General features: G+C 38.9%; 2 protein-coding genes across 2 annotated transcripts in view; both read right to left on the reverse strand.

Moving 5' to 3' along the window:
* The window catches only part of LOC141299977 (vascular endothelial growth factor receptor 1), a 9,438-nt gene extending 9,269 nt beyond the window's left edge, over positions 1 to 169 (reverse strand). Inside the window, exon 1 of the mRNA XM_073830288.1 lies at positions 73 to 169. Within this exon, the coding sequence (XP_073686389.1) occupies positions 73 to 169 (97 nt within the window). The remainder of the gene's footprint in view (positions 1 to 72) is intronic.
* The window catches only part of flt1 (fms related receptor tyrosine kinase 1), a 69,584-nt gene that overhangs the window by 41,510 nt on the left and 13,821 nt on the right, over positions 1 to 14,253 (reverse strand). The window contains 10 exon segments of the mRNA XM_073830867.1: positions 495 to 656; positions 659 to 799; positions 1,430 to 1,538; positions 4,582 to 4,702; positions 10,075 to 10,222; positions 11,040 to 11,209; positions 11,340 to 11,457; positions 12,258 to 12,429; positions 13,376 to 13,512; positions 13,612 to 13,774. Of these exon segments, the coding sequence (XP_073686968.1) occupies positions 495 to 656; positions 659 to 799; positions 1,430 to 1,538; positions 4,582 to 4,702; positions 10,075 to 10,222; positions 11,040 to 11,209; positions 11,340 to 11,457; positions 12,258 to 12,429; positions 13,376 to 13,512; positions 13,612 to 13,774 (1,441 nt within the window).

Below are 14,253 nucleotides of genomic sequence, written 5' to 3' on the forward strand. Positions count from 1 at the left end.
TTAAAACTTTATGAACTGCTAACTATTGTACGCACACCTTGTACATGAGAGAGTGGCCTTCTAGTGGATGACGTAGGACGTAGTCGTAGAATAAGTTTCGGTGTGAATATGCTAGTCTCAGCAAAGGAAAACCACGCTCCTCTTGGCGTTTATCGAAATCCTCCATCATTTTTCTTTACAAATCCTTGTTTTGTACTTTTAATTTGTGACTGGTGTTTAGTTTTGCTCTCTCATAGCTTATGCCATGTCTATATTTTACATCATCCACATTAAAACACCACTCTCTCATGCACATGCATACGGCAGTTAGCAGAAACTAGAGATATATAGTCATATACACCTAGGATGGCTTGAGGGTGAGTAAATCACTTTTGGGTGAACTATCCCTTTAAGGAGACCATGAATGTGTGTGTGTGTGTGTGTGTGTGTGTGTGTGTGTGTGTGTGTGTGTGTGTGTGTGTGTGTGTTGAGCACAATGACTCTTAAAGACACACCTGTGACCTCCACTGCTGCATCTAGGTGTGTATGTTCTTCTGTAAGCAGGTGTCTGGCGGAACAGCGGTATGTACCCGAATCCCGTGCAGTCACATTCTTCAGCAGAAGGTGCAGAGTATGAGAGAACTGTCCCTCTGTGAGCTCCCCGCTGAGAACTGAAGCTCCTCTGAAGCTGTGGATTGATTTGTTAATCTATACCATGACAGGTCTGAGTAGAGGTGCCTATTGGCTATACAGACCAGACGAAGGTCCCCTCCTTCTCTGGGTTCTTCCTCTAAAGACACGATAAGGCCTCCTTTGACATCTGTGACGGTGGACAAAAGAAGTTTCATTTTTCACTTCCTGTGCATAAGTCCTCGATACAGTGAGACAGAACACATGCAGACCTCCTGGCAATGACAGAGTTTTCTTTGAGGCTATTAAAGCATATAGAAACCATTTTGGAAGTGTTGACCAAGTAGCATTTTTTGTAACCTTTGATGACAATGTTGAATAGCCATTGTCAGTGCAAGCAGCAATAAGACGCTAGTGTAAAGGCGCGCTATTTACTTTAGCTATTTGAAATTTCCCGTGGAAACCGCTCGAGGGTTTCCTGATGGAAGATAATGTTTATCTTTCCCGAACACCACCAGTGTTCTCCAAATAATGCACCGCACGAGGAGGCAGTATGATAAGAGCCACAGGTTCCTGTTCACTCCTCCACCCTGTCGCTATGACAACAGCCAGGATGGGCTAAATCCACTGTGGCTGAATTTAGCACAGCTTGAAAGCAAACCCTCGAAAACAAGGGGACGGAGGAGGGCGGGATTAGAGGAAGAATGGGAAAGAGTGAGAAAGAGGGAGCATGAGAGAAAAAGACATGGACGACAAGGTAAAACATTTGGATGTTGAGGTTTTAGCATCTTTTTCAAATTTAGTTATATATACAAAGTACCTGTGACATAGAAATGGATGTCTAGTTCATCTCTGCCCATTAGGTTTGATACAACACAGCGATAGATGCCAGATATCATCGCTTCGCCAACTGTCAGAACTCCTACAGTCTGTAGAAACACACACAAAAACAATTGTTGCATGCAAGCAAACATGGCTAGAAAGTTTAAGACTATGTACGCATTATGTGATTTCCTGAAGTAGGACATGAATCAACTTCTATTGTTTCACCAGGAACTGCATTCTCATTAAACAATCATAGCCATAACACACTCAAACCCTAACCTTGATTGATAAGAATGTTGTTCAAGCCACTAGCTCAACTCCTGTGCCAAATCCATAATCAGTCATTAGTTTGGTTAATAATAATAATAATAATAATAATAATAATAATATTGTTCCAAGACCAGCCATGATCAATGATGCTGATCCAGGGATATGTTGGATAAATTATGGTAATTTCATTTGTATGAGAACACAAGGTAATCACATTTCACCTCTAGCCACGAAACGAGTAAAGGGATAGGTCATCCAAAAATGAAAATTCTGTCATTAACTACTCACCGTCATATCATTCCAAACCTGTAAGACCTTTGTCCATTAAGAAACACAAATTGAGATATTTTTGATGAAATCTAAAAGCTTTCTGACCCTGCATAGACAGCAACGTAACTGACAGGTTCAAGGTCTAGAAATTTAGTTAGGAAATTGTTAAAATAGTTGACTGGTACTCTTGTGAACACACATCTAAGACAGACAAAGACAAGGAAGAGAAGAAATTGTTGAATAAAGTCATTATTTTGGTTTTCTTTGCACACAAAAATATTCTCGTAGCTTCATAAAATTAAGGTTGAACCACTGATGTCACATGGACTATTTTAACAATGTTCTTACTACCTTTCTGGACCTTGAACGTGGTAATTATGTTGCTGTCTATGTGTCAGAAAGCTTTCGGATTTCATCAACATTAACTTAAATGGTGTTCTGAAGATGAATGAAAGACTTACGGTCTTGGAACGACATGGGTGAACTATCCCTGTAGGTTCTGGAGTGACCAAAAGTTTGCCAAATAGGTTGACAATCAAGAAATGGTTTCATCCTTATTCTGACAGCTGGTTTGCCTGCTATCAAGTACTGTTCTGCCAATGTTTCCTATAGAAGGAGGTTCTAATATTTATCAAACTGATACTGGTTAAGATCCATTCCCAAATGGGATAGAATTAACCATTTTAAGCAACAACATTCTTATGTCTCCTCCTGGGGGTGGGGCATAAGATTCTGTTCCATATTTCTTATAGAAAGAGGTTGTAATATTTCTCAACTGCTGTTGGTTAAGATCCATCATCAAATGGTATATAATCAACATGTTTCTCCACAGGGCTGGGAAAACAGATTCTGACCCCCAGCTTGCTGTCCTTATTTCTGATAATAAGGACCATGGGGGTGGGGGAACAGATTCTGACAGCTGAATTGCTCACCTTTATATTCTCTTCCCTCCATATTCTTACAGAAAGAGGTTACAATATTTATCAAACTGATGGTTAAGATCTATCCACAGATGACATATAATCAACATGTCTCTCCACAGGGTTGGGGGAACAGATTCTGACTCCTGGGTTGCTCGCCATCAGATTCTTTCCCCCCTTTTCTGATAATAAGGAGGTTTTGTTATTTATCAAACTGATACTGGTTAAGAACCATCCACATACTGGATAAAATCCTCAACTTCTAAGCCACTACATCAACATGTTTCTCCGTGGAGGTGGGGGAACAGATTCTGACTCCTGGGTTGCTCGCCATCAGATTCTTTTCCCCCTTTTCTAATAATAAGGAGGTTTTATTATTTATCAAACTGATACTGGTTAAGAACAATCCACATACTGGATAAAATCCACAACTTTTAAGCCACTACATCATGTATCTCCGTGGAGGTGGGGGAACTGATTCTGACTCATGGGTTGCTCGCCATCAGATTCTTTCCCCTCTTTTCTGATAATAAGGAGGTTTTATTATTTATCACACTGATACTGGTTAAGACCCATCCATATACTGGATAAAATCCTCAACTTTTAAGCCACTACATCAACATGTCTCTCTGTGGAGGTGGGGGAACAGATTCTGACTACCGGTTTGCTCGCCATCAGATTCTTTCCCCTCTTTTCTGATAATAAGGAGGTTTTATAATTTATCACACTGGTTAAGACCTATCCCCATACTAGATCAAATACTCATCTTTTAAGCCACTACATCAACATCTCTCTCTGTGGGGGTGGGGGAACAGATTCTGACTCCCGGGTTGCTCGCCATCAGATTCTTTCCTCCCTTTTCTGATAATAAAGAGGTATTAATTTTTATCAGACTAATATTGGTTAAAACCCATCCCCATACAGGACAGAATCCACATGTTTTAAGCCACTACATTAACATGCCTCTCCACATGGGTGGAGAAATGGATTTTGACTCCAAGATTGCCTGCCATTGGATTCTGTTCCCTTCATGTTTCTTATAAAAGGAGGTTCTAATATTTATCTAATAATGGTTAGAGAGTTAGACTTGTAACCCGAAGGTCGCACGTTCAAGTCTCAGTACTGGCCAGAGTTGTAGGTGGGGGGAGTGAATGACCAGTGCTCTACCACAACTAAGGCGCTCTTGAGAAAGAGCGCCTTAATTGCTCCCCAGACGCTGAAGCAAATGGCTGCCCACTGTTCACGGTTTTTGTGTGCACTTGGATGGGTTAAATGCAGAGCACAAATTCTGAGTATGTGTTACCCTACCTGGCAAAAGTCACTTTCATTTTTCACTTTCACTTACTTACCAACTTATTTTAATTCTTTTTGCTGTTATTTGTTTATGTTGTCCAAACAAGGATGGTAATGCATGGGGAATGGGGATGGAGCATTCTTGCTCTAAATCATTTAATGTTGTTCCAGTAATCAGAGAGGAAGGACACCTGTTTAACCACCTACAGAATGAACTAGAACTAGATCTTGATTGCTGTTATCTAGAAACATTTGCTGGAACACATAATTCCACAGAACTGAGCAGGCATACACTTGTGTGAATCTCGGGGGAGTACTTTTGCGTTCTTGTGTGCCCTCTTGTGTATTAATTTCATCGGTCCCCTATGATCAGTCCACCCACTCGAACACTCACCTTATTCTTCCCTTCTAACACTTCCTGCCTGTGGCTGACGGTCAGGATGGGATTGTGGGTGGACGTGACTTCTGTCTTCTCTCTGACTGCCGTCCAGGACGAAGGAGGAGGCTTCTCGCATCTTAGAGAGAGGAAGACAGGGGACGAGAGAGAGGAAGAGAGAACGACAGCACTCTCAGTTCACAAGTGTCGAAGCAGTGATGTCACAAGACACAGATGTGTGGCGCAGCTGCGGTCTGAAAGGGGAAGACCGGAATCTTCCGATCACTGGTCTCTTGGGAATTCGTTTTTCACTATAGTCATCTTATGGGATTGTTTCTCTGGAATTCTTTTTTGGAATTCATTTTCAGTGTGTGTGTGTGTGTGTGTGTATGTCATCTGTGTCAGGATACGGTGACACTCATTGGAGTGTTCCGTAATTAGCAGTGTGTGGGGCTTGGATGTGTTCCCTTTCCTGCCTGTAAATCATCCCAGCCATGCTTCCGAAGTTCCAACCTCTCGTCCACTTTGCGCACCAACTTCTAGGCCTTTATCCCATTATCTTATCCATGCCAATTCTTTAAGGTCTCTAATCTTCGGAGCAAGGTTCTAGTGATGGGTATTTGTCCGTGACTGTGTGCCCACCGCCCTGTTACCCCTCCCTGGCTTTGACGACTCTCTCTGATTGCTCTTCCTATTTGGCTGAGACAGTGAGTGTTCTGTCCTCGTACGTCCCACCCTGATCATGACAACAGCACTTCTCAAACACACAGTCCACTCTCCCACGGCTCTCCGGGAACAGTCGTTCGCTCGTTCTCTCATACGCACACGCACACAGACAGAGACTTCAAACGCCCATTTGTTTTACCACAAACATCCCCACTCATTCTGCATTCACACACCTTCATCAACGTACACGGTGTGCCTGCGTACAGTATTACGAACTGACTTCAGTGGGTCATTATGAAATCTACTATGTTTTATTGTCTGGAAAAGCATCAATCAGGAAACAGTTTATTGTAGTCTGCAAATATTTCAGCTACATCTTTGCCAGCAGCTAGGACTTCACATATGCACTTTTTGGAACCAAACAGACCATATTGTACAAATAATTTCAAGCAAATTTAATGTAAAAACAAATACACTTGATATAAACACATACATTAGATATTAAAAATACATTTTTATCAGCGTTCTTACACATTTGGCAATTACTGAGATTTACCATAAGTAAGTTAGTTGTATAAAATTATTAAATATTAGAATCATATATTACTCATAGACAATCTGTATAAAAAGGGACGAATCACATTGGGAGAGACCCGTAGAGTAGAAACAAACACACAAATACTCACTCAACACACACAAACACTTGCATACAAACAGGCAGGATCTTTTCTTTCAGCACAAAATAAAGCAACTGTAATACACAGCATCACTGTGAAGTGGAAGAATTTGACATAAGATGACACATAGGATGACACAGAGCTCTTGTCATTCATTTACGGCCAATCAGAACTCCTACACAGCAGGCATTCTGGGCCAGGTCCAGTCTGAAAAAAAAAAAAAAAAAAAAAAACGAGAAATCCAAATAGCGAGCCTCGGTTTTCTCTGCCCTCCTTGGCTCACGTCGAGATAGTAGATAGAGGATATTTTCATCGTGTACAATCTGAACTCACAGCTTTTGTGGATGTTAGAACTACAACTGATGGTCTGGGCTTTGGAGATGGAGGCTTGGTTCATACATCCTTTAATAGTACCACTCAAGAACACGAAAAGCAAAGCAGCACCAGGCGGTGTATGGATGGGGATCATGCTCGGAAAGAGGAAGAGCAGAAAAAACTGTCTCTGAACAACAACAGCAACAACAAAAAAGAGGAATAAATTAGAATGTAGTTCCAGGGGTGCAAAGATATCAGCCTCTCCGTCCTGTGTGAGCCCAGCTGTTCTGGATCCTCGTGAGATGGCCTGCTTTTAGTGACGTCTCTGGGGTGGCTGGATAGGCAAGGGCGCTGGCAGTTGTAGGGTTATTTGCGAGTGTGGCAGGACAGGTGAGGGGGATTGTGGGGGTTTCAGTAAAGTGGGGTGGAGGGTGTGTATGTGTGTGTGTGTGTGTGGGATCAGGGACTCTCAAGAATAGATCAAGCTCCTGAGGAAGCGGACTGTGCCACGTTTGAAGACGGAGGGACAATCACGCTGCTGGGAAGCTGTCTCGCGTCGGGGAGGAAGCCAAACAACGAGAGGAAAAGCGCTCTGATTTTTCGCACAGGAAGCCCGTCTGCGCCTCCTGCCTGGCTGAGATAAGAGTGCTGCTGTTCCCATGGCCGAGCTCAAGCCCATCCAGCCGCTATCAGGCCGGCCCGGCCCACAACTCCACACTCCCTGGGCCTCCTCCACCGCAGCGTCAGGCCAGCCGCGCCGGGCTGCTATAAAGAATAAGGGCCTGAGTCAGGGTCCAGCCAGTCAAGACCTCTCAACAGAACGTACATACAATACCTTTCAATGATCAAGCTTTAAACAATGCTCTCATTTTTTTTAATCATATATACCTTTTGAACCTTAATTGATGCAATGACCAGTATCTCAGCAAAATCAATATGCAAATGATAAAAGAAATTATATCAGCAGACCCATATAGAATCTACAGGCATTTTTTTCACCCATTTTAGCGTAAAAAAAACTCCCCCAGAATGAACTTAATAGAATTCATAAATAATTTAGTTTTATTTTTTTAATGTCCAGTGCTACACTTCCAAGAATATTTGTCGCCACAGATTCCATGTGGGTCTGCAAATAGAACACCAATGCATTTCTTAAAGGAACAGTTCATCCAAAAATGTTGTTCCAAACCTTTTTGCAAGATTATCATTAACAAACCATAAAAAATAACTTAAATGAAAATGAAAATGAAAATAATAAACTGAAAGCACCAAAATAACTAAAATCTAATTTAATAAAACTAGTAGTGCTGGGCAACGATTAATTGTGATTAATTGCATCCAAAATAAAAGTTTTTGTGTACATAATATATGTGTGTGCGTGTACTGTGTATATTTATTATGTACATATAAATACTTATAAACATTAACTGAAATAAAATATATTAAAAATGCAGCTTCTCATTTTTGTCTTGTTTAAACTGACGCACCAAAATAACTAAAACTTAACGATTAATCGTGATTAATCGAACTCAAAATAAGTATTTGTGTACATAATATGTGTGTACTTTGTATATTTATTATGTATATATAAATACACATACATGCATGTATATATTTAAGAAAAATATGTTATGTTTATATTAAATATATTTATATACAATATAAATTATATGAATATAAATGTGTACATGTAAATAATTTCAAAATATACACTGTATGTGTGTGTCTTTATATATACATAATAAACAGTACACACACATATATAAACAAAACTTATATTATGGATGTGATTAATCATGATTAATCTATACTATATAGAGATCTACAAAAAAACTAATTAAAAAACGACAAAAAATTGCTAAAAAACTAAAAATATTAGCAAACGTTTAAATGCATTTTATACAAAAAATGAACCCTGTCTCTATGAATTAATTTCTTCTGCAGAAGTTATTTAAAAAATGTTTCAATTGCTTTTGTGCATGGAATCAAACAGTATCAATGTTAAGAACTTTCATTTCTGGATGAACGGTCACTTTAAGATTGCATGAAGGATAGCTGGCACATACAGAGAGCCTGCTGCATTATTTCAAGCCAACAAGACTTTTCCTCTCAGCAATATTTCATTTTTAGTTCTTTTAGGAAGCACTCAAAGAATAGGCCAAGAAACTATCACCAATATAACATGTCACAATGGCAGTACAATAAGGGGAAGCTTGACCTAAAAATTGACAAATTTGGAGTAGAAATGGCAGTGTCATGCTGTAGAGGGTTTGTGGATTTGATTTTAAAAAATCTGCTTGTGTGTGTCTATATGGGAGTAAGTTGGGAATGTATGTGGAAGGGTGTTTCTGTGAGATGATCTCCTCTGAGTAATGCTTGCTAAATTTTTCTCATGAGAACGGTGGATATGTGGTGTGTCAGACATTGAAGAAGGCATGGCAGGATGCGTCTGAGCAATCACAATAATAAACAGCCAGCATTCTGCACAGGAAGTTCATTAAATCATAGTGTTTGATTTAGAAACGAACAAATCGTGCTTGTAAGCACGGAACTGCCTTCTTTTGAACTGTGCTTTTTTTCTGCACTTTCAACTCGGGAGTTAAATTCAGTTCTGTGACTGTACCAGGCACACATTCACACAAATACGAACACACACACACACACACGAGCGTCTGCATCCACACAAAAATGAATAGAGACACACACATGAAAGGCCTTCTCAAGCATCTGTTCTACAGGCTAAGAGGAAACCCTGTCTGAACACATGCTGAATTAGACAAAACAGATCTCTATTCACAAACACACACACATACATACATGTGTGTGTGTATGTCTGTAAATATAGACACATGTCTCCACTCATATGTGCATTCATTCTAAAAAAACACATCAAACACACTGTGACCAGGTACAGTGTGAAATAACTGAACGGTTTAAAATGGTTGCAGGACATTACGCAATGATGGAGAGGATATCTAACTTAGTCTAGTGTGGGAAATCCAAACCTAGCATTATTGCATTGTCTCGCATGTGTTTTTTCACCTGGATCAAATACTAAATTAATAGTGACTGAATTTGAATTTTTGGCCCTGACCCAGTATTCTTCACCGTATCCCTTTCCTCTGTGACTAAAGGGCAATGAGGACACGATTAGTCGGTCATTGGGGAAATGTTTTCAGATTTAGAAAGCTCATTGTAATGCTTTCACTTTTTACAACTTGTGGGAAATAAATTGAGATTTTAGAGAGCTTGCAGAGGCCTGAATAAAACAAGGAGACCATAACTTTTCTAAAACAGGGTCTATGCATAAACTATTGTTATGCGAGTAGGCTACTATGATCAATGTGCATGCACCACTGCCTTATTTCATATTTGTGACCCTGGACCACAAAACCAGTCATAAGGTTAAATTTTACAAAACTGAGATGTATACATCACATGAAAGCTCAATAAATAAGCTTTCTATTGATATATGGTTTGTTAGGATAGGACAATATTTGGCCGAGATACATTTATTTGAAAATCTGGAATCTGAGGGTGCAAAAAAATCAAAATACTGAGAAAATAACCTTTAAAGTTCTCCAAATTAAGTTATTAACAATGCATATTACTAATCAAAAATTACATTTTGATATATTTATAGTAGGAATTTTACAAAAAAATCTTCATGGAACATGATCTTTACTTAATTTCCTAATGATTTTTGGCATAAAAGAAAAATCAATAATTTTGACCCATACCATGTATTTTTGGCTGTTGCTACAAATATACCCCAGCGACTTAAGACTGGTTTTGTGGTCCAGGGTCACATTTGACAAACATTTGTGTGTTTCTGAGTGGATAGTGAACTTACAGGCCTTTCGGAGGGCATGGATGCCAGAGCCATTGGATTTGAGGTGGTGGGACACCGTGAGTGGTGCAGTGCAGGGCTTGTCTGCTGCCTCGCTGGACAGTCCCGGGATGCTGAGAGGAAACTGTCTTTTCTCCGATCTGTGGCTTCACTGTGAACAGATTTTGACAGAAGACAAAAAGCAATTAGGTCACATTATCATAGTTTGCATTATAAATAACATAAAACAACTTTTAACAATTTTTTTTTTTACTTTTCAGATCTTTAGTCATCAAAACTTGGTAAATATCACTTTCACTTTAAATTTCACAAAGCTGATTACTCACTAAAAACTCCCACAGATAATGTTTTCAGGCCATTTCAAGTCTTATTTTGACGTGACAAAGTGGTTTTATCCAAGTGAGTGAGTTGTCTTACTTTTTTTAAATTAGTCTTCCCATTAATGCCATTATATTGTTCATTCAGACTGATTCGCAAACATGGAACATGAACGAACAAAAGAGGCTGCATTTATCTCATGAACCAATGACAGGCGATCATAATCAGTCATATCCAATCATATCGCGATGGAGGCTTTGCCTCCTCTTTTTCGTGACGTTCCCCCATTTATTCTCAATTACCACTCACCAAACCCTGTTAAAACTCAATGAGCTCAGGGGAGGCGAGAGACGTTGATTCGCGCTGTAACTTTACCTGCTGGTGTCGTGTTGGACAATGTTTCTATAGAAAAACGAGTAATTTATAAACTTTTTAATACTACATTTTGTTTTGATTTTTTCTTATTATATTTTGAGGAGACACTGCCTCCCTTGCCTCTTCGGAGGAAATGACCATGATATATATATATATATATATATATATATATATATATATAATAAATTACTTTTGAACCTTTTGCAAAACTGTTAAATATAGTAAAACAGCTCTATACCATTAAAAGATAAAAACCAATTTATGTTAAGTCTCACCATTTACCACCAAAGTGAGTGTGAGGTTCTGGAAAAGTCCAAACTGCTGGATGCCAGTAAGGATGGTGTAGATTCCTGCATCCTCTTCAGCAACATCACGAATGACCAAAGAAAATCCATCTACGTGATATCGGGAGCACCGCTCAGCGGCAACCATCCCATCCTTCAACCTAGGGAACAGAATTAGCTATTCACATTTTTTCCATTTGGCCAAATATGTTGTTTCTGTTCACTTTAATGACCATTTGCAGAAATTGCATCTATTTAGCAGCTCAACTATATAATCACAGGAAATTTTACCAGATGACTTCAGGTGCAGGGAATGCTTTTAGTTTTGGAGTAAGACGGAAAGATTTCTGTCCTGCAGAAGCCTGAACCACTGGGCCATCTCTGTGCTTGAGTCGAATGAAAGGCTGGTCTGGGAACAGACAGACAAGAAAGTAAGACAATCAGAAACGTGTGGGCAACTGAGAAATAAAAGGCTACATACACCTTGTAGAATCTGCAAAATGTTAATTATTTTACCAAAATAAGAGGAACCATACAAATGTCCCTTTTCAAAAGTTTACACACACTTGATTCTTAATATTGTGTTGTTACCTGAATGATCCACAGCTGTTTTTTTGTTTGTTTAGTGATTGTTGTTCATGAGTCCCTTGTTTGTCCTGAACAGTTAAACTGCCCGCTTTTTTTTGGGTCCCACTATTACAAAGGGTTCAAACGCTCACTGATGCTTCATAGGAAAACACAATGCACTAAGAAAAACTTTTTGAATTTGAAGATCAGGGTATATTTAACTTATTTTGCCTTCTGGGAAACATATAAGTATCCCCCCCCCCCCCGACTCTAAATCCTTTGTGTTTCCATCTGGAGCATCAGTGAGCGTTTGAACCTTCTGTAATAGTTGCATATGAGTCCCTCAGTTGTCCTCAGTGTGAGAAGATGGAAAGGGTTCAAATAAACTAAAATGCTGAAAAACCAAAGAATTTGTGAGACCTCAAGGATTTTTCTGAAGAACAGCAGACAGTTTAACTGTTCAGGACAAACAAGGGACTCATGATCCCTCTAATCTTGGTAAAATAATTAACATTTTGCAGATTCTCCAAGTTGTATTTAAACTTTTGACTTCAACTGTATATAGTAAAAAAATCTATCATTTGCTATTGTTTTAGAACAAATGTTTATTCCAGCAGCAAGTGGACTGATTCTAAAACTCACCATAGACAACAACTGTGGTATTTGTTTCTCGCTTAGATGGACCGCTTGTTACATGACATTTGTAAAGTCCTCTGTCTGCTTTGCTCAGTCTGGGGATGGTAAGAACACTGTAGAACAGCATGTTGGTTCGACTCCTTGATATGCGTCTGATGATTGTGGCAGATCCATTAGCCTGAAGTATAAACAAGGAGAGCAAATTGTGTCACAAACACTCATTTCGGTCCAACAAGATAAATATAAACAACATGGCTTTCAGAGGAAATGAGGGCTACAGAACAGCTGTCAATTCAATAGGCATTTAAAACACTTCATTAAAAAACGGAATGCCTGTAAAACAATGCCTCCTTAGTGCACAAACTGTCATTTAAAATTACTCTAGCTGCCAAAAAAGTAAGTTTGGTCTTTTAAAGCTCAGGACGCTAAATGGAGTAAGTTATGATGTTGCATTTACGTATCACAGTAATATAATAATAAAAATAGTAGCAAATGAGATATACTGAGATTTATTAGATTTCTATATTAATGAATTTCCTGATTATTTTGAAGAATTTCAAGAGTTTTGATGGCAGACTTTGATATGTTCACAAATCTAAGCACAATTTGATACTGTTGAGATTTATTCTGAAACTCTAGAGAAGACAAATATTTCATTACTGTCTTTTTCTGAGAAGAAAAACTGATGTCTCCATTCGCTTTCGATAAGAACCAAATTCATGATCTTTCTAATAGGTGTTTGTTGTGGAACTAATAAATTTAGTAGTAGTGCATCAAGATGAGTTAGTTCATCTTAAAGGGATAGTTCACCCAAAAATGAAAATGTCATCATGTACTCACTCTCATGCCGTTGCAAACCTGTATGAGTTTCTTTCTTATGTTAAACATAAAAGAAGATATTATGAAGAATGCTGGTAATTTTCCCACTATAGAAGTCAATGGGGACCAACAACGTCATAAGAAAAAAACTTCTACAGGTTTGGAACAACATGAGGGTGAGTAAATGATAACACAGTTTTCATTTTTGGGTTAACTATTCCTTTAAAAATCCATGTCCATAGATTCAGATTATGCCAACTGCAGAAATAGCAGTTTATAAATCACAAATGCAAGGTAAACCCCACCTTTTGTGGGTATGTCCAGCTAATGGACACCCTGGCGTTCCATTCAGCTGTAACAGTGCAGTTCAGTGCTAACATCTGGCCCTGTAACGTGTGGACCAAACCCGTGCTGTTCAAATACACATCTAGGATTTTATTCACTGTAGGAGAAGAAAACAAAACAATTTTTTAAATTCAAATTTAGACCTCAAATTTTGGTTCACTAATAGGTTCATCATAGAAACCTTAAACGTGCTTACCTGGTCTGTGAGTCAAGAACTTGTTGCTATATTTGACTCCATTGACAATAGTCTCACAGGAAAACAGCCCGATATAGAAGAATGTGGGACTACGGATAGTGAAACCTTGCCTGCTGTTCCAGATGATGTTTCTATAATCAGGAGTTAACCGGTGGATAGGAAACTGAAAATGTAAAAAAGAAAAAAAAAAGAAAAAAGATATTAAAACATTAGCAGCTGCACTTTTGACTCTGCAAAGCTTTCCATATGTGTTTATTTTTAAAAACAAACTTGCACTTTCAGTTTAAATCTCATTTGGCCAGTGCACACAAGAGCTCTAATGGGTTCAACAGTGCACCGTCCTTCAGAAAATTCTTGGAGAGTGGTGTTATGATTTTGTTTACTTCCATATTCAATGGAGGAAATGTTTACAGGCTTAGATGTGACACTGTGGAAGTGTCCTGCCCTTTCTCAGGGGATCAGGTGAATGCTTTCCTCCCAGTGTGAGCTGCTCAAAATCTCCTGGTTTCTAGGAAGCATTATTCTACTGCATTAGGTAAGGCATTAGATAAGCGCTTTACCCAGGAGCATAGGTTTTATAGACTCTTTCTTTAAGTATGCGCACTTTTGACCTTGGGGACTTAAAATAAACTCTTTTTTAAA

Source organism: Garra rufa, chromosome 24 (genome assembly GCF_049309525.1).
Source record: "Garra rufa chromosome 24, GarRuf1.0, whole genome shotgun sequence".
Lineage (NCBI taxonomy): Eukaryota > Metazoa > Chordata > Actinopteri > Cypriniformes > Cyprinidae > Garra > Garra rufa.